We start from the raw sequence: 25,088 nt of genomic DNA on the forward strand, positions 1-25,088 counted from the left end.
CAGACTCTTCCCTCTCATTACCTGAGCCAGTAAAAATGTGAGGTGGTATTTAATCTGGAGGATGTACAGGTCTCATTACTGATGCCTGGTTAAGGTAAACGATAAATTATTTTGTTTTGGAACTGTATCTAGAAGTATATTGATTAAACTGAAGTGGCAGTTGTCAAAGTGTTTTTGTGGCTCCCTTGATTAGACTGGAATACCAAAACACAAGTCTTTTCTCTTTCCCTTAATCCATGCTCTTGACACACACCCTGCAAACTGAATGAGATGCCTATGGCTTGTCGTGGTCACCCATTGTCATCCAAAAAATGAACAAAGTATGACTTTTTCATTAAATCTTTGATGTTTTGTCAATGTTTGGATGTTGTGGAGCATATAAATAGAAAAAAACCCCCATCTTTTCATATCGTATTTACAATCGCCACTTGTGAAATAACATGACTGTAGAGCAAATTGAGTATGAATTTTGACATCAGCAACCCCAAATTAGTAAAGTGTTTGATTTCATACAGCAAGTGGGATGCTAGACAGTGTATTGGTATGAGTACAAGTACTTTGCTCAAAGTGTCTGTTTTTACTACAGAATGGATGAATGAATTAGAAGGTATTTTCTTTAGCATTATTTTAAAAAGGTGCAATTAATGGTAAGAAAAGGCAATATCAAAGAAAATCCAGGGTGTCTGTAACATTCAGCATAATTTTATTTTTAAAAAGCAAGGCTCTCAATAAGGGTTTGTTTCGTATGTATGCTAAGATGTAAGTTGATAATAAGGAGTAGGAAGGCTGTTTTTTTTCTTGAAAATTTTCCCCCTGTCAATTTAACATTTTACAAGATAAATAATTCTATATTAAACATTAGTTTCTTTTCAATTTTTTCCCGACGGAAAAATTAAAATCATCAAATATGTCCCGAGTTTCTGTTCCCAAAGTTGGTTTAATTATTAGTTTTATCTTTAAATTAACTAAATTGAGCGTGTTATTTATGCACTATATATCACGCCTTTCTCCCATTATAATAATCAAATAAGGGCAATCAGACGTTATTATGTAACAAAAAAAAATAGTCGTCCGTTGCGTAACAACACTGCCCGCCCCCTTTTCACTCGCTCCGCGCATGCGAAGTACAGATATACACGCCGCCATTGAGGGACCCACGATCTGGAGGAAAGGGTCAGAGAGGTACTTGTACCAGCGGTGCCTGCACGTTTTTCCAGTCTTCTGCTACAACTTTGGCTTCAGCTACCGTTTTTAATACTTGACTCAGGCTCTTGACTTATTTGCTGTGGATGTTTTTGGGTCGAAAACGGTCTTCATCGTTACTACAAGGGAGCCTGTTGTTTTTCTTTTTTTTTCTTTTAAAAAAAAAAAGTAGATTCTAGAAGTAACGGGCAGCAGCTATAACGAGGCTACAGCAGGCTAGCTAACGTTAGCCAGCGACCTGGCTAGCTGCACACGAGCTGAGCATTGCTCGGTGGTGGCGGGGGGGCGGTTTGCCTACAGTGTCATTTGATGGATCCGAGGATCGCCTGGTTCCAACCAGAACAACGTGGACCCGCTAACAACCTGTGGATGCAGATTTGGGAGATGACACAGAGAATTGGCTACTTGTACGTGAATAACAGCTACACTACTGTATCGAGCCCAAAAGCTAACGTTAACGGGGTGTCGGGAGCCGTCGTCGCGGAAGGAAACGAGGCACCCGATACAAAAAGCAGCGGCATCGGAGAAGCCAAGACTCAGGGGATGTCGGCCCCGATGGGGGATGGAGAATTGACAGTACAGGGGGACTTTATACCACTCGAAACTAACAGCAACCACAACAGCCGAGTCGTTGGTACGGGCGGTGTCGGTGGAGGAGGGCAGCAACAGCACGGCGGTGGGGTCGCTGTTAGCGGAGTCACGGACGGACAGCCCCCCAAGAGAAAAAGGGACAACAAAGCTAGCACTTTCGGATTCAGTGTCATCTTGAACGGTGACAATAAAGAATATGTTGGTTACACGGGCACGCCATGGAAAGAAAGGAACTACTCAGAGGGAATTATAGGGTAAGAGAGTTTAACGAAGTTGGAAAAGAGAGAACCTTTATAATTTTACTGTATTGGACCCCTTAATGAGGGTGTGAATGTGTAAGCCAACCCCAAGTAGGTGTTCACCTGCAGTATTTTATTTATTTATTTATTTATTTAAAGCCTAACTTGAACACCTGCATGCTGAGTTGATTAAGGCTGTCAGATCCCATCCCCACCCACTTTGTCAGCTCCACCTATCGTGTTGGGCAACCATGTGCAATGTTTGTAATTGCATTAAGGCTCAATTGAGCATAACATTTAATACTTTTGATTGAAAGGCACCTTATTTAAGACTATTATATAAGGTTATGAAAAGGTCCTGTGGTGGGGGTGGCGTGAGTTCACATGGCTCCTTGGCCAAAATCATATGGTATCTCCTTTGCAGTCCGGAGTTAAAAGAAAAAAAGTTTGATAGTGCTCTTTGCCACTATCACGAAACACCAAAATAAGGAAGTATATTGTGGAAGAATGGCTTTTTATCCCTCCAAAGTTGCAGAGACTTAGAGAGTCGGTTTTAAGCTCTATGGTTTGCATATCAATGACCAGCTCATTGTTACAGTCTCATTATTATTTAGATTCTACGTGGTTCTGGATAAATATTCAACACCATATGAGTCTCTGTAGTATTTAGAACATTATAGTGATCATTTTGGTTAAGTGATAAGTGTACCCAGTCTTGTTCTTATACGTACTCATTACTGTTGCTGGGTAAAGTTCATGTTTGCGTTCACCAACAACTTTAGACGAAAGTGGGGAGGGAAAAACTCCTTTAATAGAAACGAACCTTTGGAAGAAACAGACCACTTCAACCGGTTATGAGAGGAAAGCAGAGAAGGAAAATGGAGAAATGACAAACAGTACAATAAAAAGTCAGTAAGTTGGTGGGGGTCAGTAACTGCAGATCAAAAGCCTTCTGCTCTTGAGCCAAACACACCTGCAGTACAAGGAGAAAGAGAGGACAAACAGTTAATGGCATTCAATGCTGGTATACAAATGCTCAGAGGGTGAAAGATATGACAGAGGACAAATTGCAAAGGTAAAGAATAACATCATGACACTGACAAATACAAGGTGAAGGAATGCAAATCAACTCGAAACAGGTTGGCTAACCTGGGCTGATGGTAGATTAAATCTGCTGTATGGATGCTATACTACGATTGTTAGTGGCCTTTTAGTTAGTGTCGCTGTGGATTTCTATTAGCCTGCACAGTGTGATCATAAGTGCTGTTAGTCTGTGGACAGCTAAGGAGTGTTTGTAGCCCCTTTTTAAGGAATTAAATTATTTTCCTGTTATTTATAGCCACTAACAACGGTGTATTTTAACACAGAGTGCACTGTGAAAGCAGTTTCTTTTAGATGTGATCACTGTGGGGAAATATTTTGGTGGGTGGGGCTCTGTTTTAATTTTATTTATTTATTTTTTTTAAAGAGCAGAAGTTTGTCTCTTTTGCCACCCCTTTCTGTTAGGCAAGTGCAGACAAGCATAACACCCTAGTGTGGAGTTTAGTCTTTGGCTGACTCTCATTTATAGTAATATTGTAGCTCTGTGTTTGCTTAAGGACATTCCTTAGTGATTAGCTTGGCTAATACCAAAACCTGAACCTAAGAGTCAGAATTGGACTTCAACCACCACGGAAGGCTTTCTGTTTAGCCATACTGTAGTTAATTACAGGGCCAATGTGATGTATGGCAGTACAGTAAATGTATTTCAAAATGAACATGTGCAGAGCTACTGTATATGTGAATGGTTCACTGTAAAATGTCCCTTGTTATACATGTTTTGTTGCTAGGGAGTTGTAGCCTGGGGGCACACTAATGCAACACCTTGAGTCAGACAGATGGAATATACTTTAAATCCGTGGCTTTAAAAAGCACTGCTGTCATGGGTGCTAGCATTAATGGTCATGTTGTTCATGAGAAGAGTATCTTGTGGCTGATTGGTTCTTGCTTAAAAAGACTACACTTTTCTACTGTTTTTGACTGTGAGATGTAGTTACCTGGGATTTCAAAGACCGCTTGTCCTATTTTATTTATGTCATGTGCACATTTCTTGATTTGGCCGGCATATTGGATGTGATACAACCACTGGTTGGTAGGGGAAAAATATTGGATGTGATACAACCACTGGTTGGTAGGGGAAAAATGTTCCCCAACTGGTTGGCAAGTTCCTGTGTGTCGCTAGGTGAAATTGGTTTCACCAATTTCTTCCTTTCATTTTTTTGCTCGGAGATTGGCACACTTGCCTATAGAGTCTTGTTTATCTTAGCGTACTTGCTAACTCTAAGCCCAGAAGTAGTAGAACTTGAGAGGGTACGATGGTAAACTGGAAACGGAGAATGCTTGCCTTCAAAGCAAAAGCTCTGTATTTTGCAAAATGTTGGCTACACCACTGAGGCACAGCTTTTACTTTGAAGGTGAACCCTCTTCATGTTCAGTGTGCGTCAGTTTCATTACAGCTTGGAGAGTAGCTGGACAGTGTTTCTTAGATAGTCAGTCATTCCCATTCAAAGTACAACTGTAGCAATATGTCACCAAAGCAATCACAAGGCTGTTATTTAACCAACTGGTTGGGAAATACACGTTTCCCTAGCAACAAGTGGTTGCCAGGGGGCTAGCTGGCTAGTCTTTAGGCGTGCATGGGTGGGGATTTTAGTAATAATTTTCCCAGCAACTGCAGTCAACCTCTAGCAACCACATGCAACCGAATGCCTTATTCACGTGATCCTACATTGTCACCATGACAAAATGGTGTGGAAGTTAATACCATGTGATCTGTGGACATGAGTGTGCAAAACATCAATTGAAGTTGATGAGGTAATGACCTTCTGTCTTGAACTTTTTCAACAATTTGAATTTATAGGCTCAGTCACCAGTTTTTGTTCACAGTAAGACTTTAAGTCTACTCTCATAAAAATTGGGTGATTCTAAAGATCAGAGCCAAGCCATGCTCATTGGTTAACCCCATCTCCACCTGCACTTTTAGTGGGATGATGTTAAGTTTTGCTGAATTGAATTATGGATTTGTTGCTTTGCTCGCTGAGCTTGCAGTGACAAGTTCAGTAGAATTCATCTTGTCAAGTGCTGTTACAGGTGCTAGCCAACCAGATGAGCTTTATTCAAATCATTTGGTGTGGCTTTGGTCAGTCAAATCAGGTTATTAAAATATACTGAGAATAAAGTGGTTGCACTTGTAGTTTGATGAACTGTAGACAAAATTAATCCTTGTGGACAGTCATCACCCTGTCTATTAACAAATGTATTAGCATGCAAGCTAGCTTGTCTCAGTCCAAGATTTTTTGTTGTACCTTTATAAGTTGCTGTTGCTATGACAATCATGCCAACATGACCAGAGAAATCTTGCATTACTCATGTGAAATCTTCCAAGTTTCTTCTCTGTGATTCATCTGTGATTAGTAAGAGCTATTTAAGTGAGCCATATAATAATAATATTGAGCAAGTGTTGGTTACACGTGTGGAAAAACTGTTCTAAAGCCTTTCATCTGCGCTCTTAGGAGAACAGGGTAGTGTGTGTTCAACACAGAAATTTGCAGACATACTCTATATTATAGCTGAGCTTTTTGTTGTTGTTTTGTTTTAATAAACAAAACAAAAAACAACAAACAACATAAACTGCCCACTGTGGCTACTGTTGGTGTCAGTTTGGTTCTTCCTTTTCTCCTCCAAGCCCTCTTCTCCTCCAGTCAGGATTCTACTGAGATCTAGTGTCTTAGTTATTTCGTTATGGGCTGTTGGTTGTGTACCCAGAATGTAGTGTAGGAATAGGCACACAAATTTTCCTTTACAGAGTGGCATAAAGCAAAAGTGGAAAATGAGCATTTCAGTTCTTTTAATAAAATAACTAAAGCCACTAGTCCTGCTAAACTACCTCATAGGGTGAGATTAAGTGCTCACCTATGATTTTAGGAAATGGTGCTGTATCACGAAACGTGGTTTTAGTCTGGGATGCACCTTTTGATTTTTAAGAAGCAGGTAAAGAAGTAAAAAAATAAATAAACACTTTAAAATAAAAAATTCCACTGAAGCTTTTACTGGGATTCCTGTCTGGTTTTAGTCTGTGAACGGCCAAATTTTTGCCATTTTTGCCCCCCTGTGCAGTGACATGCTTTAGATTCCTTTTCCCAAATCTGTCATGTCAATGTTTTGGGCAGCAGGCGTATGTAAACCAGAGAATCACTGTTGCATTTTTGGTATTTGAAAATGGCAAAACAGAGCAATATGGTAGTGCATTTTTCCACGGGACAATCTGTACACTATATTTGGGCATGTGGGTTGGCTAGAGAGGCAGAGGCATGTGCTTATTTGTGTTTGACGCTCCTCCAGGTTTTCTGGAACTTAAATGGTCCAAGCAAGCAGCCTGCCTCTTGATGGCAATGGATCAGTGTTTACATGCTCCACACGGCCTTGCTTCCATTAAACAAAGCCAACCCACTTGAGAGTGAAACCTGAGCCCTTTCTGTCCGTCCAATCAGATTAGGAGCTTGAAGGGAGTGTTTCCACCTAATTTTCTAGTCATGTAGAACAGCTATTTAGATTCTTGATATGGTCACAGGAAGTAAGTGTAGCCTGGTAGAACTGTGGCCTTTTTCTGTCCTCCAGAACACATGTTGTGGTTTTTATTGTGTAGATAATGTCTCAAGGTTCAAGTCATTTACAGTGATAGGTAGTTTTATTAGATTACAAGGCTGCGTGACTCTAGTAAATTCATAATCATGATTGTTTTGGTCAGTAGTGTTGTACTGAGTACAAAGGGGGGGGGGGAGCAATTTAATCAGAGAGGAGGGTGGAGGACATGTTGTGATCTGGTAGGACGTTTTATGCCCAGACTAATAGGTGTTTTGATTATATAGCTGTTCTCAAAAGGCCAAGTGCTCGTCTGCCCCAACTGTGAAAAGTTTGCTTGTGCAGACGGCCCCAGTTGGCAGTAAGCTTGCATGCCTTGGGAGACCTACACAGTAGTAACCGGAAAGCAATAGAGAGCCATAGCTAATCGCAAACCGTAGCATGCTACAGACAGTAAACTGGGTGAGAGATTCTGAGGGATCTCAAGACCAAAGTAACTGTTCATTATTCTTCCACAGATTCAACTGTGGAAATGTTGCTTTACTTCCTGTCAATTGGTAAACTTTACTGAAAGCCCTCTTCTCATCATTACTCTACCTGAACAAAATGGTGATTTGAGCTTTTAGGTTGGGGCAAAAATTCACTGCTGTAAAGTAAAAAGATGAAACCTGCTTTACAAAATGCAAAAAGGAGTCTTTAAATGCAGATTATTTTGTTTTGATGATTTTAAAATTAAGCTTGCTATACTACCATGTGTCCATTTTTGTGAGTTGAACTTAAATGGCGTTTCCCAACATGGGAGACAAAACATCTGAAATAGTAAGTCATAGTAAGAAAGATTTATAGCTAATGCAAGTAGTCCAGAGGCATTTAAGTAAACGTTAAGGTACCAAGATCATTGCATTTGAAGTTAACTGAATTTGTGTTTAATATTTTGGATATGTTTGTGCCAGCCCACGGCCACGACACAGAAATGACAGCGTAAAACAAAAATAAACAACCCTCATGTCTAACCTGACCATAGTTTTCACCTTAGCTGAGTTATAGAGTACATCTCTTACAAGCTAATTAAATGTGTGGTTAATAGTTCACTAATGAGTTGCCTCACCATATTGTTTTATTGCCATTTACTGCATCTATTTTTTTTTTTAGATATTTATATGACCCCAGGACACCCATAGACAGTGCCTCTGGGACTAAAACTCTGTTAGTGGAGCTGTGGTTCATCTAGTTTCTGCTGGCTGTGACATCCATGTCACCCTCTCCTTTTACTTTCTCTGCTTACTGGCTGGCTGTCAGCCAAAGTGTGTAAGCTTGTAGCGAGAAAGAAGCCTTCATGCGTGTCCTGTGAATACCATGTAAAACGGGCCCCCTCTGAACAGCACGTGTGGGCAGCTGGTCATACTGTCTTCCCATGTGTAGTGAGGAATGTAGTTGTTTTTTTGGTTTTTTTTTTTTCCCTTTTTTCTTCTCTCTTCCACTCCTGTGGAAACTTCCTGTGTTCCAGAGCGATGCAGTGAACTTGTAAAACAGTATTTTCCAAAGGAAAGATCGTAACTGACTCTTGTCTATTAGCAGTTTAAAAAAACAAAACAAGAAAAACAGCCACACAAACTTTTTATTACCATTTTCTGATTATTCCACTGTTGTAGGTGAGCTTTGCATGACTGACAGTTAAAAATGGAGCCCTATTTATTTAAAGAAAGGCGTTTTAGCTCCTCTTAAGCTGATTTTCTTATAATTGGTTGCTCATTGCGAATAGGTTTGATCAGCAAATGGGTGGACTTTCTATGCTAACAGCCTGGTACAGAGTTGACTATCTGAAACTGAGTGCTTGGAGGACCCTGAATTTTGGTGGTAAATACACAGAACTCATTATTTAAACCTATCACAGTGATTGATATAGACATTTTCCTGGTGACTGTTTCAACTAACAGAGGACTGAAGACCTAGTCTAAAAGCTAGAAAACACATGGTTAACAATCACGTGGTTGAGTTTACACTGAGACTGCCTGCATACTGTTCTTTTACATCAAAGTACTGCAAAACTGTGCTGGTTTGTCCACACGTTTACAACTAGCAGAAGTACTCCTGCATTGTATTTGATGACTAGCCAGGGCAGCAGCATTTTAAACATTAGTTGCACACATCCTTAATATGAGCATCAACCATTGTAACTTTATTTATTTATTTTTAAACATGATGATTAGCATGATTTTCAAGCTCCAACTACTATCCTGGACTATATCAGGTTTCTGGTGTAGCTATTCCTATTCAGACCATAGCACCCTGGTACATCGTTCAGGTGTACCCAGGCCTGTCACACTCAGTCAGCAGTGTGTGGGCTTTTGTGTAACTGGAGCTGTGTTGTCCCAGTGGCCAACATTTACCACCCGGATCAGTTCATTGATGAAACATTAATGAATATGCCATCTGTGTGACACTGACACGTCTACTTCTGTTTGTGCTCGTCCTCATTTAGCCACGCTGTGTGTAATGCGACTGGTTTGCCTCCAGGCATCCCCGTCAGTCCAAAGCTACTGGTGTTGAAGATGTCGTTTCATAGACACAGCAGTGTCATGTAACGCTGCTGTAGATGTGCATGGAACCCTTTGTTGCAAAGGTTGGCACAGCACAAATTTCAAGCCTTGATTTGACTAAAAAAAGGATGTTTGAACTTGTTTTGGCTAAATATACCAACAAAAATGGTGAGAACTGTAGCATGATTAATCTGGTCCATAACTAGACTGCATTGAGCATGTGTTTTTCGGCACAGGAATGTCTTAAAGTGGCCATTAAATATTAAATTCTAAAAGTTTGCTTCAGTAAATACATTTATTGGAGCATCCAGTAAATGTTGCTCAGTGTGATGTGACAGTAACCTCTTTTTCCTTCATTCTCACCAACTTAACAGATGGCTCTCATTCACATGAATGCTTTTCAGCACCACACCCAATCCTGCATCTCTACCCTAATTTTTCTGTCTTACCTCTGGTCCATGTCTGGCCTTTATATTTTTTTATGTATTTTAAAAATATATATATATTATTAATTTTTTTTTTTACCATTTGCTTTGCTTGTTATACCTTTTGCTCTCCATGTTTGACTTGGAATTATTTTTCCAACCACCAGAAGGCCCAATTATGCCTCCTGGACAGGGTGTGTCCTCATGAAGTATAGCCCCTTTTACAGGAATTTATTTACAAAAACATTCAAGTATACATAAAAAAAGTGCATTTGGTTGGAGTGTACCGTCTTGTTTTTGAGTATAATTTTAATGCATAAACTGAGTCCTTGTGATTTGTGCCAAGTTTAGTGGGGAATGAAGCCAACCAAGTTCAGGCACTCAACTCAAGCTGTGCTGTGTCAAGTCTCACCCTCACTGTCAGCAATTTGAAACTTAAGCTGCCAAGTTTTTCATCCTTACCTCTGACCTGTCAGTCCTGCTAGGCTTTGAGGGAAATGGTTACTCATTGCTTCCCATTTTCTATCTGTATCATATTTGTTATGCGGTTAAGAGCTCAGAGCTCTGACTCTTCGGCTGTGATAAATCATTTCAAATGTGATTTAACTGACTGGGAACATATTTTGATTATTGTGGAGCAATATCGTGAATTTCACTGATTAGGGTACATATGTTGCCCTAACCCCCCCCTTCCATACATGACATTGCCTAATGGTGCTGGACACCTGGGGACCTACATGTTGAATTGCAGTCACCAACCAATCATTTTATAGAAAGTAAAACATTTTTAAATGTTTTCTAAGATTTGTTTGAACTTTTATAGTAATATTTAGCTTTTTAAGTGCGATTGGTGAAAACTAGACCTTTGACTATTCTTTCAGCTATCACAGACTGTTTTCATAGTTATATCTATTTTTATAAATGAAATGATGAGTAAAAGCACTGCTTTAATTCCTCAGACCGACGCAAAGTCAATTCCAGTACTCTGGGGAGTAGGGCTGTGCGATATGACCAAAATCTCATATCCCGATATAAGACATCTATTGTCCTGATAACAATATAAATCACAAAAATTTAACATTTTTTGTGAATCTCGGGCAGCTCGACTTGCGTGATGTGTTTCCAGCTGGGTGTCGTGTACCTGGAGTCGAGTGTTTTAACCGATGCATGAAACTATACATTTTTAGACATAACGGTCGCCGTTTTATTTATTACACAGCATGCTGCGGGGAAAAGCCTGTTCTAACGTTTGAGTCTAAGGTTTATTTATTTTTTTTAGCACCTGACGGCTCTTTTTTTGCTTTTCATCCGTAAATACTCTGCATACTCTTTCACGTGATTCAGTTTATTTTGAAAAGTCTCAACCGGATCTTGAGCTTTATTGTGAAAGGTTTATATGCAAAATAAACAAGCAGATGCGCGTTGGTTTTACCGTCTTTGTTGCTAACGACAACGCATAAAAACAGGCGCTTGTCCGTCTGTAGTGTGGTTATATTAAATATAAGAGAAAGAGAGAACTTTAAGAAATTAATATAGCCACTACAGTGACCATCAAAACGATGAAAAAATATTGCCGTAAACAGTTTATTTTGCGACACCACGAAACAAACGATAGCGTAAAATGAAACAATGGACGTTTTTATATCGTCATCCGATATATATGTTATATCGAACAGCCCTACTGGGGAGTCAAAAAGTGGTGTCAGAAGAAAATTCAACATTGCTCCTAAGCAGCTCTGCTCCATTCATATTTTATTCATACATATTGACCAAATTACACTAGAGTACAAAACATAACTGTTTTAAAATGAAGCAGCACTAATGTTAGAGGCAGCAATTGGGAATAAACATGACTGGCAACATTTCAAACACTAGAATAAGCTTGTTGGAGGAAAGTGTTAGACTTCTCTCCAAGTCTCAGCTCTCTGGAAAGCTGCTCTTCTAGATTATGTAACACCACAGTGATATAGGCAAGTGGGATTATGTGATAAATGGTACCAAGGGTCCTGATGCTTTCAAGTCAGGCAGGCCAGAGGACTGGGATGTAATTTGATCCTAGAAGGTGAGGCCAGAGGAGGCATTCATTATTTGTTTTTAAATGTGTGCTCTCATCACGTGAAAACAAGGGAGCAGTAGTACTGTTTGCTGTAAAATGAAACCTAGTGGTGCTGTTGGTAAGTGAAACTGCTTGACATTAATGTTCTGTTGAGAATGCATTTGACAGAGGTTAATTTAACTTGACCTATTTTTAGGTATCCTGAATGAAGCCATGATGACGTGTGTTCTCTAAACCATGAAATTAAAAGTAATTCTTCTGTAATGCAGATTGGAGCTTTTCAGTTTCTGTTTACCCTTAAATGAAACTTAGTGTGTGATTGAGGCTGAAATTTCTCCAGCGTCATTGGAGGGGTGGGGCAAAAAACCCCAAACAACTATTTGCATTCTTAGATGTCCAAAAGAAATGAATTGTATGTAGTACCAGCTTGTATTCTGTATAACCTGCACTTAAGGTTATCAAACTTTTCAGAAGGAAGATGCAAACAGCAGTAACATGTTTGATGTGAAAGAAGGAAGCGAATGAAACTAAATGAAGCCATTCTGTTACTTTATTTCTGTATTTGAGGTCAGCAGTCTGAAGATTTCTTTAAGATGAAACAGTCCTTCCAGCTAATTGAAGCATCTATGTGACAGATGTAATATCAGCATGCTTTTCTGGGGAGAAAAAATTGCTTTGGGGATCTTGTCTTGTCTTTATCTGCCCATAGTGGTAATCAGTTTTCAGTTAGTATTACTTAAAAGTATCATCTCCCCACAATTTTTCTTTGCATTTTCAGTAACTCGTTGACTTATGAACAGCCAGTTGAGCAGCATTGAGACCCAAGAATAGCAGTTAAATATTAAAGTTTTCATTTATCACAGTTAGAACAGTAGTGTAATAGTTTTAGAAATCATCCTACTTGACCCTCTGCTAATGAAACTAGAATTCCTGATTTTAAAAGTGTACTTAATTTCCTAATCTAATCATTGCTCAAGTTAAATGCCCTATGCTACTTTGATCTAGCATAGGGCATGATGTGCCCCTTTCAGAGTTTTGGGTGTTTCATAAAATTGTCTTAATTAATAAAATAGGAGTGCCTACTTGATATTTAATTATTGTTATTATTATTTTAACTAGCCATCTTTTTGTGTTTAGATTAACTGTTAATTTGTACACACAATGTTTTTGTCCAGCAAATCAGGGGTTAGTTTAAGGACATCAAGATGGCATTTGACTAAAGGGGGAGAGAGTTCTGCATTGTAGGTACAGTTAAGCTTCTGAAAACCAGAAATGATGAAGGTGAGGCTCAGTTTCCTTAACTATCAGGTGAGGAGAGCTTGATGTATAAAGCCCCAGTAAGCTGACACACACAAGCTCTTTGGAGTGGAATCTAAACAACAGTCAGCATTACCAGCTGTCATATGCTTTCTTTACTTTATTTTTAACAAAGTGGTGTCACTGTCTAATATGAATTGGTTAATTTTGGCCTAACATGTGTGTCAATTGTCTGCACACAAACTTGTCTCTCCTTATGTGTATGTAGACATGACTGGTCAGTGAAAATGTCAACACACGTGGACAAAGTGACCCATTCCAAGGACAAAAGCTTAGCCCTTTCTACTTTTTCCCCCCCATTTTCTTTTAAACAGACTTATGCACTGTCGAGGTCCCTGTTGTTTTTACACTGCCTGACAGTTTACCAAATATAAATGGTTGGCTTTAAACTTAAAACACCACTAGTTATGTTATGTTTGGAAGACTAAAACTTGCATGCTATTTGGAGGAATAACACCCAGATATTACGTGTCTCAGAACACCATTAGGCAACTCGTATGCAGCTCTTTTTTTTTTTTTAATGATTGTACTGATAAGCATGAATTTGTTTGCCAAGGGAAGGTCAAGTCTTTGGATCCAGCCTGCTGAGTTGTCTTTAATTTTTGGCCTGCTCACTGTAAAATGTACATGTGCATGAATACAGTGCTTGCATCTTCTAAACAATTGTCCTTCCAAAAACTGTTCAAATATTATAATTTGCCTGGAGATAATGCTCTCATTTGGATTTTCAGCAACTAAAGCTTATATGCAGAAACACTGCTGCTAGTTATATCCTTTTCTTGGCATTACATATTTGCAATGCTACTGTCAGAGGATCCCAGAATGGTTCAACCCAATGAGAGAAATTTTACCTTTTGTTTTTGGCATTAGACTTTTACTAATTACTTTTAGTAATGTATTTTTATCTTTTGTGTTTTTTTCTTTTTTGACACAAATTTATATTGTGGTGGTTTCTGCATTTTTATTTTCATTCTTTGCCTCTACTTAACTGGTATATGGATTTGGATGCATATGTCCTATATATATTATTGTACTGCTGTACTGTCACAAACAACCAGATGGAGTAAGATTTCATGCAGTAATGACTAAACTTTAGATTTAATTTAATTATTTTTTTAATAATGATACCTTATATTTTAAGTTTTATTTCAGTCTGGTATTCTTCCACTATTTTGACAGGACTGTTTTGTTCTCTACAGGCTACATGAGGAGATTATAGACTTCTATAACTACATCTCCCCACGGCCAGAGGAAGAGAAAATGAGACTGGAGGTGGTGGACAGAATCAAGGAAGTCATCCATGACTTGTGGCCAAGTGCTGAGGTATATTTTATTCTTAAACCCCAACAACTGCAAAAGTTTCTTTAGGCAGAATGTTGGTTTGGATATTGAGAGATAATAGATTTATTTTTTGGGGAAAAAATCCACTTGTGGGGTTTGTCAGTGAAAGCACCACTTCAGATTATTAGCTTTAATCTGAAAGCTATCTAATGTCTATTTTACCGTATCTTATTTTATTTTTTTGCACAAATAAATGATTTGTAACACAGTGAAAACAGTTAACATGCTTTCTTAAGTGAATTTTAAGGAAGTGCTTAAAAAGGACAGTTTCTGCAAATAGCTTTTATTGCAAAGTACTTCATGGAGTCATAAATGCTGACAAAGACTGAGCTCTATGGCCATACTACCTTTGACACAGTGGTCTCTGTAACTTATACAAGTCCTTCTAAAAAAATTAGCATATTGTGATAAAGTGCATTATTTTCTGTAATGTACTGATAAACTTGACCATGACTTTCATATATTTCAGATTCATTACACACAACTGAAGTAGTTCAAGCCTTTTATTGTTTTAATATTGATGATTTTGGCATACAGCTCATGAAAACCCAAATTTCCTATCTCAAAAAATTAGCACATTTCATCCGATCAATAAAAGAAAAGTGTTTTTAATACAAAAAAAGTCAACCTTCAAATAATTATGTTCAGTTATGCACTCAATACTTGGTCGGGAATCCTTTTGCAGAAATGACTGCTTCAATGCGGCGTGGCATGGACGCAATCAGCCTGTGGCACTGCTGAGGTGTTATGGAGGCCCAGGATGCTTCGATAGCGGCCTTAAGCTCATCCAGAGTGTTGGGTCTTGCGTCTCTCAACTTTCTCTTCACAATATCCCACAGATTCTCTATGGGGTTCAGGTCAGGAGAGTTGGCAGGCCAATTGAGCACAGTAATACCATGGTCAGTAAACCATTTACCAGTGGTTTTGGCACTGTGAGCAGGTGCCTGGTCGTGCTGAAAAATGAAATCTTCATCTCCATAAAGCTTTTCAGCAGATGGAAGCATGAAGTGCTCCAAAATCTCCTGATAGCTGCATTGACCCTGCCCTTGATAAAACACAGTGGACCAACACCAGCAGCTGACATGGCACCCCAGACCATCACTGACTGTGGGTACTTGACACTGGACTTCAGGCATTTTGGCATTTCCCTCTCCCCAGTCTTCCTCCAGACTCTGGCACCTTGATTTCCGAATGACATGCAAAAGTTGCTTTCATCCGAAAAAAGTACTTTGGACCACTGAGCAACAGTCCAGCGCTGCTTCTCTGTAGCCCAGGTCAGGCGCTTCTGCCACTGTTTCTGGTTCAAAAGTGGCTTGACCTGGGGAATGCGGCACCTGTAGCCCATTTCCTGCACACGCCTGTACACGGTGGCTCTGGATGTTTCTACTCCAGACTCAGTCCACTGCTTCCGCAGGTCCCCCAAGGTCTGGAATCGGTCCTTCTCCACAATCTTCCTCAGGGTCCCGTCACCTCTTGTCGTTGTGCAGCGTTTTCTGCCACACTTTTTCCTTCCCACAGACTTCCCACTGAGGTGACTTGATACAGCACTCTGGGAACAGCCTATTCGTTCAGAAATTTCTTTGTGTCTTACCCTCTTGCTTGAGGGTGTCAATGATGGCCTTCTGGACAGCAGTCAGGTCGGCAGTCTTACCCATGATTGTGGTTTTGAGTAATCAACCAGGCTGGGAGTTTTTAAAAGCCTCAGGAATCTTTTGCAGGTGTTTAGAGTTAATTCGTTGATTCAGATGATTAGGTTAATAGCTCATTTTGAGGACCTTTTCATGATATGCCAATTTTTTGAGATAGGAACTTTGGGTTTTCATGAGCTGTATGCCAAAATCATCAATAACAATGAAAGGCTTGAACTACTTCAGTTGTGTGTAATGAATCTAAAATATATGAAAGTCTAATGTTTATCAGTACATTACAGAAAATAATGCACTTTATCACTATATGCAAATTTTTTGAGAAGGACCTGTAACTGTCAGATACCAGTGTTGGTTTACAATACTAATCAGGCTGTTTGTGATGTAGCTAATAGCTACAGGCGTCAGGCTTTTATAAAGCATCCTGTTTTCTGTTATCTCGCTGCTGCACAGTACTGTTTGGGTCATTTTATTACTGCCACCTCAGGCATTATTGTACCCGCTGACTTTGAAGCACACTGCTCTATCAGCAGGATCAAAGTGTGTCTGCCCTGGGAATAGCAGCTCCTAAATGAGGAGCACAACACTGTCCCAATTGTGGTCAGCTTTATTTTTATTTATTTATTTATTTATTTTTCCCACCATGAAGTGAGCAGGAGCAGCGTTGTCATCAGGTCAGTGTGATGCCTGTTTAATTAGCTTAGATGCCAAGAACTCCAGCAGTCACGCTGTTGCTGTACCAAATTGAAATCTTGCCAGGTAAACATGTAGGATTGTCTCATTCAAAAAGCACCAAGAAATGTTAACGGTATGTATGCAATAACTTGGCAGTTATTCCCCACACTTAGGCCACAAGTGAAAGTGTTACTGGAGATGCCAAACTGGGATCAAACAACTCTTTTCACCTTCCTAACCACCAATAGTTACCTCATCCTTCACAGAAATCTTCAAGAACTACTATTCATTCATTCGGTCATGGCTCTACACTCGGCTTAATGCTCTACATTTGGCAGTCCTGTAAACCAGAGTTTATACTTCTGGGTTATAGTGGAATGTGTAGAGAAGGTTTAAGGGAATTAAACGTGGGCCATGGCTTAATTCTATTTGTGTAGTGCTCTGAGAGAGGTTAAAAGGGAAGGTTGAAGATGTGTTTTCATTAACAGAGTGCAGGTTATAAGATTAGTAGCTAAAAAGGCTGTTGTTATTGTAAAAGCTGTTCAATTTGTGTAAGCCTGCCACTAAATCACTGTTATGTTGAGCTGTAAAAATATATTCATGCACGCTGTAGAACAGGTTTTTGTTGTAGTCAGTTGTAGCGTGGGAAAATCAAGGAATGCTATCATAGTGTTTGTTTCAGTTTGCCAGCAGGGTAATCCATGTCATGGTTTGTCAGAGCTATAAAGGTGTGTAGGAGTTTAAAAAAACATTGTAATTAAAAAGACCTTTGTGACATGCTTTATCTGCATTTCTTATCCAAAACAAAAAAATATCTACATGTGTGTAACTGCTTGTCCTTTATCTGCAGGTGGAAGTGTTTGGGAGTTTCAGCACTGGTCTTTATCTACCAACAAGGTGAGCTATGCAGCATTCATCATTTTTGCCAAACTGTAACTGAACTGGCTTATTACCACAGTTACTTAACTCACCTATGGAGAAAGTGCGCTGTCTAGCCAGGCTTTGAGGGTCAAGTGGTTTAGTAATTTTAGCACCACTGATCCTGGAGCTCGTAAAGGATTTACTCAGTGGCTCCCCACTGCTGACAGACAACAAGTAGACAACAACACCCCACCCCCCTCAACACACAGGCAGGCATGCCACCTGCATTAGTGAACTCTTAACACCATACTAAGCGCTTTAAAAGGGCTCAGCTGTTCATTAATGCTTGATTTTCTTCAGTGACTGATTTCTTTGACATTTTTTGATCATTTCCAGAGACATGACTGTTTGTATCGAGCTGCTAGAGTCGAGTGTTTTGTGGTCTGCGTGTATATTTTTGTTTGCACGCCTCTTGTTTGTGCTGGGTGCTTGTGTGTGACACATGGCACTGCTGACTTAATACACATTGGCTGACTCTTAAAAGGCTCTGTCAGGAGCTGCACATTGCTTTTTCCACAAGAGGGAACCAAAGCCATCTATCTGCAGTTATCTAACACACAGGATAGGTTTAAGGTGGACCACTTGTGCTTTTCCTTGGCATTTGTTTTGTGTATGCAGTTAGAGATGGAAGCTCATGCTCAAATTTTGAAATGATGTCACAAGTAATTCTTCTGAGTCACACATTTGGGCTTCACACGTCCACACCCTGCTTGTAATGCTCAGCAGAGACTGGACCACAGTTTGAGAACCCACAGCCTTAAAATTACTTTTGAACTTCGGGGCTAAGACAGGGCAGTATAAGAAAGATGAGGATTATATAAAACTTTTGTGTACTTAATTACAAATTATGGAACAAGTGAACTTCAAATCCAGCTGGTTTATCATATAATACCTGTTGACTGGAGTAGAAACTTTTAGTAAAATCACGCCACACTCACTTGTACAGAGGAACAATGTGCAGTGTCTTTATGTGCGACGATAAATTTCAGCTGTAGTTATTTTAGTTGTGCACCTAATGTTAAAGCTGCATTGTTTTTAGTTTGTTTAGTGAGGGTCAATATTTTTGTCACATGACAAACTTGAGACTAAATGTTTTGCTGTGAAGATAAACCAGAAATGCTTCTGCGTTGTGTTGGTGTTTTTGAGGGACTCGTATAGAAGAGTTGGATTAAAATAAATTTTCCCCTCTCAACAGTGACATTGACCTGGTAGTTTTTGGGAAGTGGGAGTCACTCCCTCTCTGGACTTTAGAAGAGGCGCTCCGAAAGAAAAACGTCGCAGATGAAAACTCCATCAAAGTTTTGGACAAAGCCACAGTAAGACTTCATTTCCAGTTTTTCTTCTGTGTTTAGAGGTATAAATCTGTAAAGCCACAACCTGTGAAAAAAGCAAACATGGAATCATTGCAAGCTACTAATTATCTGCAATAAATCAGATTCATGTAGAGCAATTCGCCTTATTTTTCAGTGTCTTCAATTCAGGCAGGCAGCTGTATGAAATCACTGATGACGCTGATAAGCATAGTTGTCTTATTATAGTCAGGCATGTGTACAGACATGCATGAAGAGAAATGCCAGCATCAGAACTTTGGTATGCTTCAAGTTGCTACAAATGACAGAGTACATTTCATCCAAACTAAAGTGATGTGGTTCTAGCAGTGGCACAGTATGTAATGATCTTGAAGCTAACATTGTCATTCATATCACATCATTTTTGTTTTTTCAACCAATTCCAATAGTTTAATTAACATTCTGTGCTTTGTTTATAGATTTTTCCTAACATTTGGGTTTATACCACCTCAGAAGATTTAGTAAAAGCCTTTTCTGCTTTGCAACTGTTGCTTATTATGGTTCTTAAAAAGCCAATAAGCAGTTGAAAGTGAATATCAAGTGGATTTTAGTTGAGGATTATCAGTTGTGTATGATTGCATGTGAACTTGTTGTTTTCACACTTACAGACACACTTGGACACAAAGTAGTTTATAGGTGCAGATTTAAAATATAAATGTCTTTTTATAACAAGTGTGATGGATTCGTATTCTGTGTCACGCATGTTCCAGGTCCCCATCATTAAACTGACAGACTCTTACACTGAAGTTAAAGTGGACATCAGCTTCAATGTGACGAGTGGAGTGAAAGCTGCACGTCTCATCAAGGAATTCAAAGAGGTACCGTTTCTGTTCAGTGTATTTTATGCATGATCCTTTTTTTTTTTGCCCCATGTATTTTTCTGTATTAACACCTGTAAGGCTGAGTTCCTTCTTTTAAAGATGTGTACATTGTTTGAGCACTGTTGTAGTTGATCTTAGACCTTAATCTGTGTGGGATCACCCCGAGGTCTTCCTGAATCCTGAAGATTCTTGCTTTCTCGTGAGACTACTTTATCTAAAAATGTACAATATAATAATCCCTATTGTCTTTATCCTTTAGAAATATCCTGTGCTGCCTTATCTGGTCCTGGTGCTGAAGCAGTTTCTACTGCAACGGGACCTCAATGAGGTTTTTACCGGTGGAATTGGCTCCTACAGTCTCTTTCTCATGGCTGTCAGCTTTCTGCAGGTTGGTTCTGTAGTTTAAACCCACCCGCCCAATGTTCCGAAACAAAATACAAAGACTACAAAATATAAAAACCCTTACCTGTGAATAAAATGATCAGAAATTTGCAGTTTAAACTGAGAAACTAGAATTGCAGCTAACTTACTGATTTACAGTACTTCTAACAACCACCTGTACTTTGTTTCCAGCTTCACTACAGGGAGGATGTGTTTGGTCTCAACATCAACATTGGTGTTTTGCTCATTGAATTCTTCGAGCTCTATGGGCGCAACTTCAACTACCTGAAAACGGGCATCAGGATAAAAGACGGCGGGTGCTACGTTGCCAAAGATGAGGTTCAGAAGAACATGTTGGATGGCTACAGGCCCTCCATGCTCTACATTGAGGACCCACTGCAGCCAGGTAGAAATTGTTCTAATTCCTCAGAGGTGTTGAATCTTAAATTTGTGCAGCGTGCATATTTAAACGCACAAGCCTTTGCTACACAAACAGTGTGTCGATAAAAAGCAAAGAAAATCCAGTCTGATCTTCAGTATTATATTAGCGTGACTGTTAAAACTGCTGCTCCAGTCTGACTGTAATGTCACATAGCGCAATTAAGACCTCATTATTTTTTTGGCTTCAGACTTGCAGAGCCATCAGTGTTATTCTAACCAAATGTAATATATAATGAAGGCGAATAATTATGAAATAGCAGAAACCTTAAAGTGCAAGTGGTTAAAGCCATACCTTATCAAAAGATTCAACACAGAACTTAAATGGTAGAAAATGGTGTTGTCATTAAACGGGCAACGTGGAATTGATAATTCTTCATCGTATTGGCGTGTTGGTAATGTTATCACCTTCTGTCTTGTGTCCAACAGACAATGATGTTGGCCGCAGCTCTTACGGTGCCATGCAAGTGAAGCAGGCATTTGACTACGCCTACGTGGTGCTCAGCCATGCCGTGTCACCCATCGCCAAATTCTACCCCAACAATGAGAGTGAGAGGTAAGGAACAAATTCAAGAAACTTGCGAGGACTTGTCTAATGCTAATTTAATTTCTTAATACTGAAATTCTCATTCTTTGGACTTAAACAACTGAGACAGTAGAATCAGTGATTGTTATGATACTGTCACATTCAGAGCGGAGGGTTATCAGCAAAAACAAGGGCTTCTTACAGTTTATCTTCAGTCTGTGAAATGATATCTACTTTCTTATACTTATTAGTTATTGTAAGTTATTATTAGTTATTTTTGCTTGCATCACTTGATGCACACAAACCCTAATAACATTTGTATTCAGACTGCTGTTTTACTATGCATTTCTCTCTTGTGTCCTATCACAGCATACTTGGCCGGATCATCCGTGTGACTCAGGAAGTGGATGACTACAGAGAATGGATCCGGAAAAAATGGGGAAGCCCACTCAACAGTATGTTCAGGTTTTCTCATGTGTTTGAAAAAAGTAACTGCAAAGTAACTTTGACCCACTAAAGATCAGCAGTTCACTGTCTGCTGAATATACTAATAACTCCAGACTGTAGACCAAATGTAATCTTTACAGGCTTAATGTGTTCACTCTGCATTTGTCTTTTCCCGGCTTCTGTAGAAAACGAAGTCACATTGTTTGAATCGCAGCAGCTTGATGAGCGCAACAACAACGTTCCAGATGACGACGACGATCCTGTGGTGGCTGTACTGTCAACTCCTCTCAGCAAAACCTCCTCCAACTCTTCTTCCCCGTCACTCCGCTCCTCTCCCTCCTCCTCCCCACTGTCGCCGTCTTCCACATCCTCTACTTCCACCTCAAGTGATGGGGTCAGTCCTGTGGCTGCATACAGATTTCAAATATGACATTATTGCAAATATCTGTAACACTTACAGCTTCCTAAGAAAGATTTATACGTGACAAAATATTTTGGAAATTATATTTTGTAACAAATTTTGTCCCCCACCCAGGACTCTGATAGTACACCTTGTAAGACTGCCAAACAGCAGCCCAGCCGAGGATCCAGTGCTCACAGAGAAAAGTCTGCTGCTGTCAGCAATCACAGAACACAGAGCCACACTACCAGCACTCCACCTGGAGGCAACAAGGGAGGAAAGGTACTCACAGCTTCACATTACATTCACACATATCAATCTGACTTTTGACTAATTGTGATAGTTTTTAACCTCTTTAAATCAAGGATTTATCTTATTGAGATTTGTCTAAGACGAACCTGTGTACAAACAGATACAGTTTAAGAGCAAAGATTGAGGAACACATTAGACAAAAAGAAATTATAAAGGTTTGTAGCTTGCAAGAGGAACTACAGATGCATAAATATAACATTTTAACATTTCAATTGCAAAATCATAGAATGCAACTTAATGTTTTTGCAGTAAAATTTGTGCAATATTTAAGAGTAATGGCTAATGTTCGAATGCCCGGTGCTGGAAACTGCTGGATAACTTTGATTTGTATTTATTTTTTCTGGATAATGAAAAGATTGCAAAAGAAATGGAAAAGCTTTTCTAGTGTGCTTTTTGTCACATTTCTGCACCATCACTGGCAAGTTACATTGACACTGTATAGCGGGTAAAATATTGGAACACATCACCAATTTTCCAAGTAAATGTATTTCTAAACGTGCTATTGACATGAAATCACCAAAATGTTGGTAACAGCCCATCTAATCCACACATGCAAAGAAATTAAACCATAAGAAATGACATGAGGGGAAAAAGTGTTGAACACATGAAAAAAAGGGAAGTGCAAAAAGGCATAGCAAGTCATGACTTCAGCTGAAATCTCAGCTCTCGCAAGACCTTTGCAGCCTTAATATTGCAGAACACACAAATGGCATCATTACAGAAGAATTTCTAAACTGAAGGTTCCAGTGAGCACTGTTGGGGCCGTAATCCTGAAGTGGAAAGAACGTCATTTCACCATAAACCAGGTGCTCCTGCAAGATTTCAGACAGAAGTGAAAAGAATTATTACAAGAGTTGTCCAAAAGCCAATGACCACAGAGCTACAGAATGACCTGGAATCAGCAGGTACAGTTGTTTCAAAGAAAACAATAAGTAAGTATTTTAATGCCACAGTGCACACCATGTCTGGAGGTCAAAAGGCACTGCATATTACCCCCCAAATACCGCACAAACAGTGAAGTACAAATCAGTGGAGCATCATGATATGGGGCTGTTTTTTTGTGTTTTGGTTTTTGTTTTTTTTGGGGGGGGGGTTCTTCAGCATATGGGACTGGAATGCTTCATAGAATTGAAGGAAAGATGAATGGAAAAATATACAGACACATCCTTGATTTTAAAAATCTGCTGCCATCTACCAGGAGGATGAAGCTGAAACGAGGATGGATGTTTTAGCAAGACGATGATCCCAAACACTGCCAAGGGACCTCTCAATTGATTTCAGAGAAAGAAAGTACAGCTGCTACAATGCCCCAGCCAACCTGACCTGAATCCAACTGAAAGTCAGTGTAACAAAACAAAAACAAATAAAACCTCCCAAAAAACTAAAGGTCAGAGTTCATAGAATGGAACCTTTAGATTTTGAAGACTGTTTGTTTGGACAACTGGGCCAAAATCACACCGCAGGAGGGTCTTGAACAAACAAAGGCTTTTGTACAAAGTATTACTTACATTTCAGTAAGTTTGTTCAGTACTTTATCCCTGTGTCATGTCTCATTATTACACATAATTTATGGACATCTGTGGTTTGATTTCTTTGCATGTGTGCATTGGATGGGTTGTTACCGACATCTGGTGATTTCGTGTAAATGACACCTTTAGAAATATATTGAGTTGAAGTGCTTATTTTACCCGCTGCATGTCTACGGAAATTCCACCACTATTAATAACTAAATGTTTTGTCCTCTGCCTCCAAGGCCAGGATGTCTCGTTCTCACCAAAAGAGTGGCCATCACGGGCAGCAGAACAACTTCTCCGGTGGCAAAAGCCATCCGAGCAACAAGCCGCACCACCACCAGGCCAGCAGCAAGAGGAGGAAAAATGTGCGAGACTCTACACAAGAGGATCTTTACAGATAGGGTTAATTTTGCTAGCATCACCCCACATCTCCCTTCCTTTTCTGCAACGGACTGTCACATCTTACTTCTGCTGCCAGACTCGGGAGACTACTAGTATTGAAACATCGTCCAGAACTCTTTCAATCTGGCTTTTCAAGGTGACGAGCAACATCCTCTAGCAGGGAGGGAAAAACTCACAAAGAGAATCGTAATTGGAAATGGACATAATTTCATGGACTTGAACTGAAATCACAAAGGGTAAACGGTCAGTTTCCAGCTTCCCAACAGCTTCTTGTAAGGAGTGGGGTTTTTCTTTCCATAGCCAGCACCTACACAATATGCCTCTTACGCCTCCTGCTGTACAGGAATGGACAGGCCAGGTTTGTGGAATCACCTCTGGAGCAATACCTGGAACTGCTGGCTGGAAAATAGGATCAAAGGTTTTAAAGAAAAATGAAAGTATGCAAATGGCTTAAAATGTACAAAAAAAAAGTTATGTTGAACAGAAAATGTGTATGAAGAATTTTTTTTTTTTTTTTTTTTTTTTTTAAAATGATGGTCACTTACAAATGCAATCAGTAAGAGCGGGGAAATAACTTATGCATGATATGTTTTTAGTTGATTTAAATTGTTTTGTTATGTCTAAACAGGTTATAAAAAGATTTGTACAAAAAAAACACACAAAAGAAGCAAAAAACTGTTAAAAAAAAAAATCACAACTAAGAGGAACCTATTTCGTATGACATTTTTACAGACAATTTGAAGTCATATAAACATGCACATTTTGCTCCCGCTGCTTTGGGTCCCATTGCCAACAGAAATCATCAGCATCTAGTTTTTCTCCTGTTTGCTTTCTGAGTGTGCTACAGTGTTAACAGTTAGCCCTGAGTGAGCCTTTGCTCACAATACAGCCCTATAGATGAGCAGAGGGAGCTCGAGTTCTCTT

General features: G+C 39.4%; 1 protein-coding gene across 1 annotated transcript; it reads left to right on the plus strand.

Moving 5' to 3' along the window:
• The first annotated feature begins 1,124 nt into the window (after positions 1–1,124).
• Positions 1,125–24,684, plus strand: tent4b (terminal nucleotidyltransferase 4B). The gene is made up of 12 exons (XM_006779770.2): positions 1,125–2,048; positions 14,191–14,314; positions 17,504–17,550; positions 18,770–18,890; positions 19,634–19,741; positions 20,004–20,132; positions 20,318–20,531; positions 20,993–21,119; positions 21,459–21,544; positions 21,722–21,930; positions 22,072–22,218; positions 24,002–24,684. The coding sequence occupies exons 1-12, from the start codon at positions 1,513–1,515 to the stop codon at positions 24,161–24,163; spliced, it is 2,010 nt and encodes a 669-aa protein (XP_006779833.1). The 5' UTR covers positions 1,125–1,512; the 3' UTR covers positions 24,164–24,684.
• The last annotated feature ends 404 nt before the right edge of the window (positions 24,685–25,088 follow it).

This window comes from Neolamprologus brichardi, chromosome 1 (assembly GCF_056152115.1).
Source record: "Neolamprologus brichardi isolate AB-2024 chromosome 1, ASM5615211v1, whole genome shotgun sequence".
Taxonomy (NCBI): Eukaryota; Metazoa; Chordata; class Actinopteri; order Cichliformes; family Cichlidae; genus Neolamprologus; species Neolamprologus brichardi.

Bases quoted from the DNA above. Each gene is read 5' to 3' on its own strand.
- tent4b (XM_006779770.2), top strand. From the start codon at position 1,513: ATGGATCCGAGGATCGCCTGGTTCCAACCAGAACAACGTGGACCCGCT. The intron at 18,891-19,633 runs GTAAGACTTCAT...CGCATGTTCCAG, and splicing joins AAGTTTTGGACAAAGCCACA to GTCCCCATCATTAAACTGAC. The intron at 21,931-22,071 runs GTCAGTCCTGTG...TCCCCCACCCAG, and splicing joins CTTCCACCTCAAGTGATGGG to GACTCTGATAGTACACCTTG.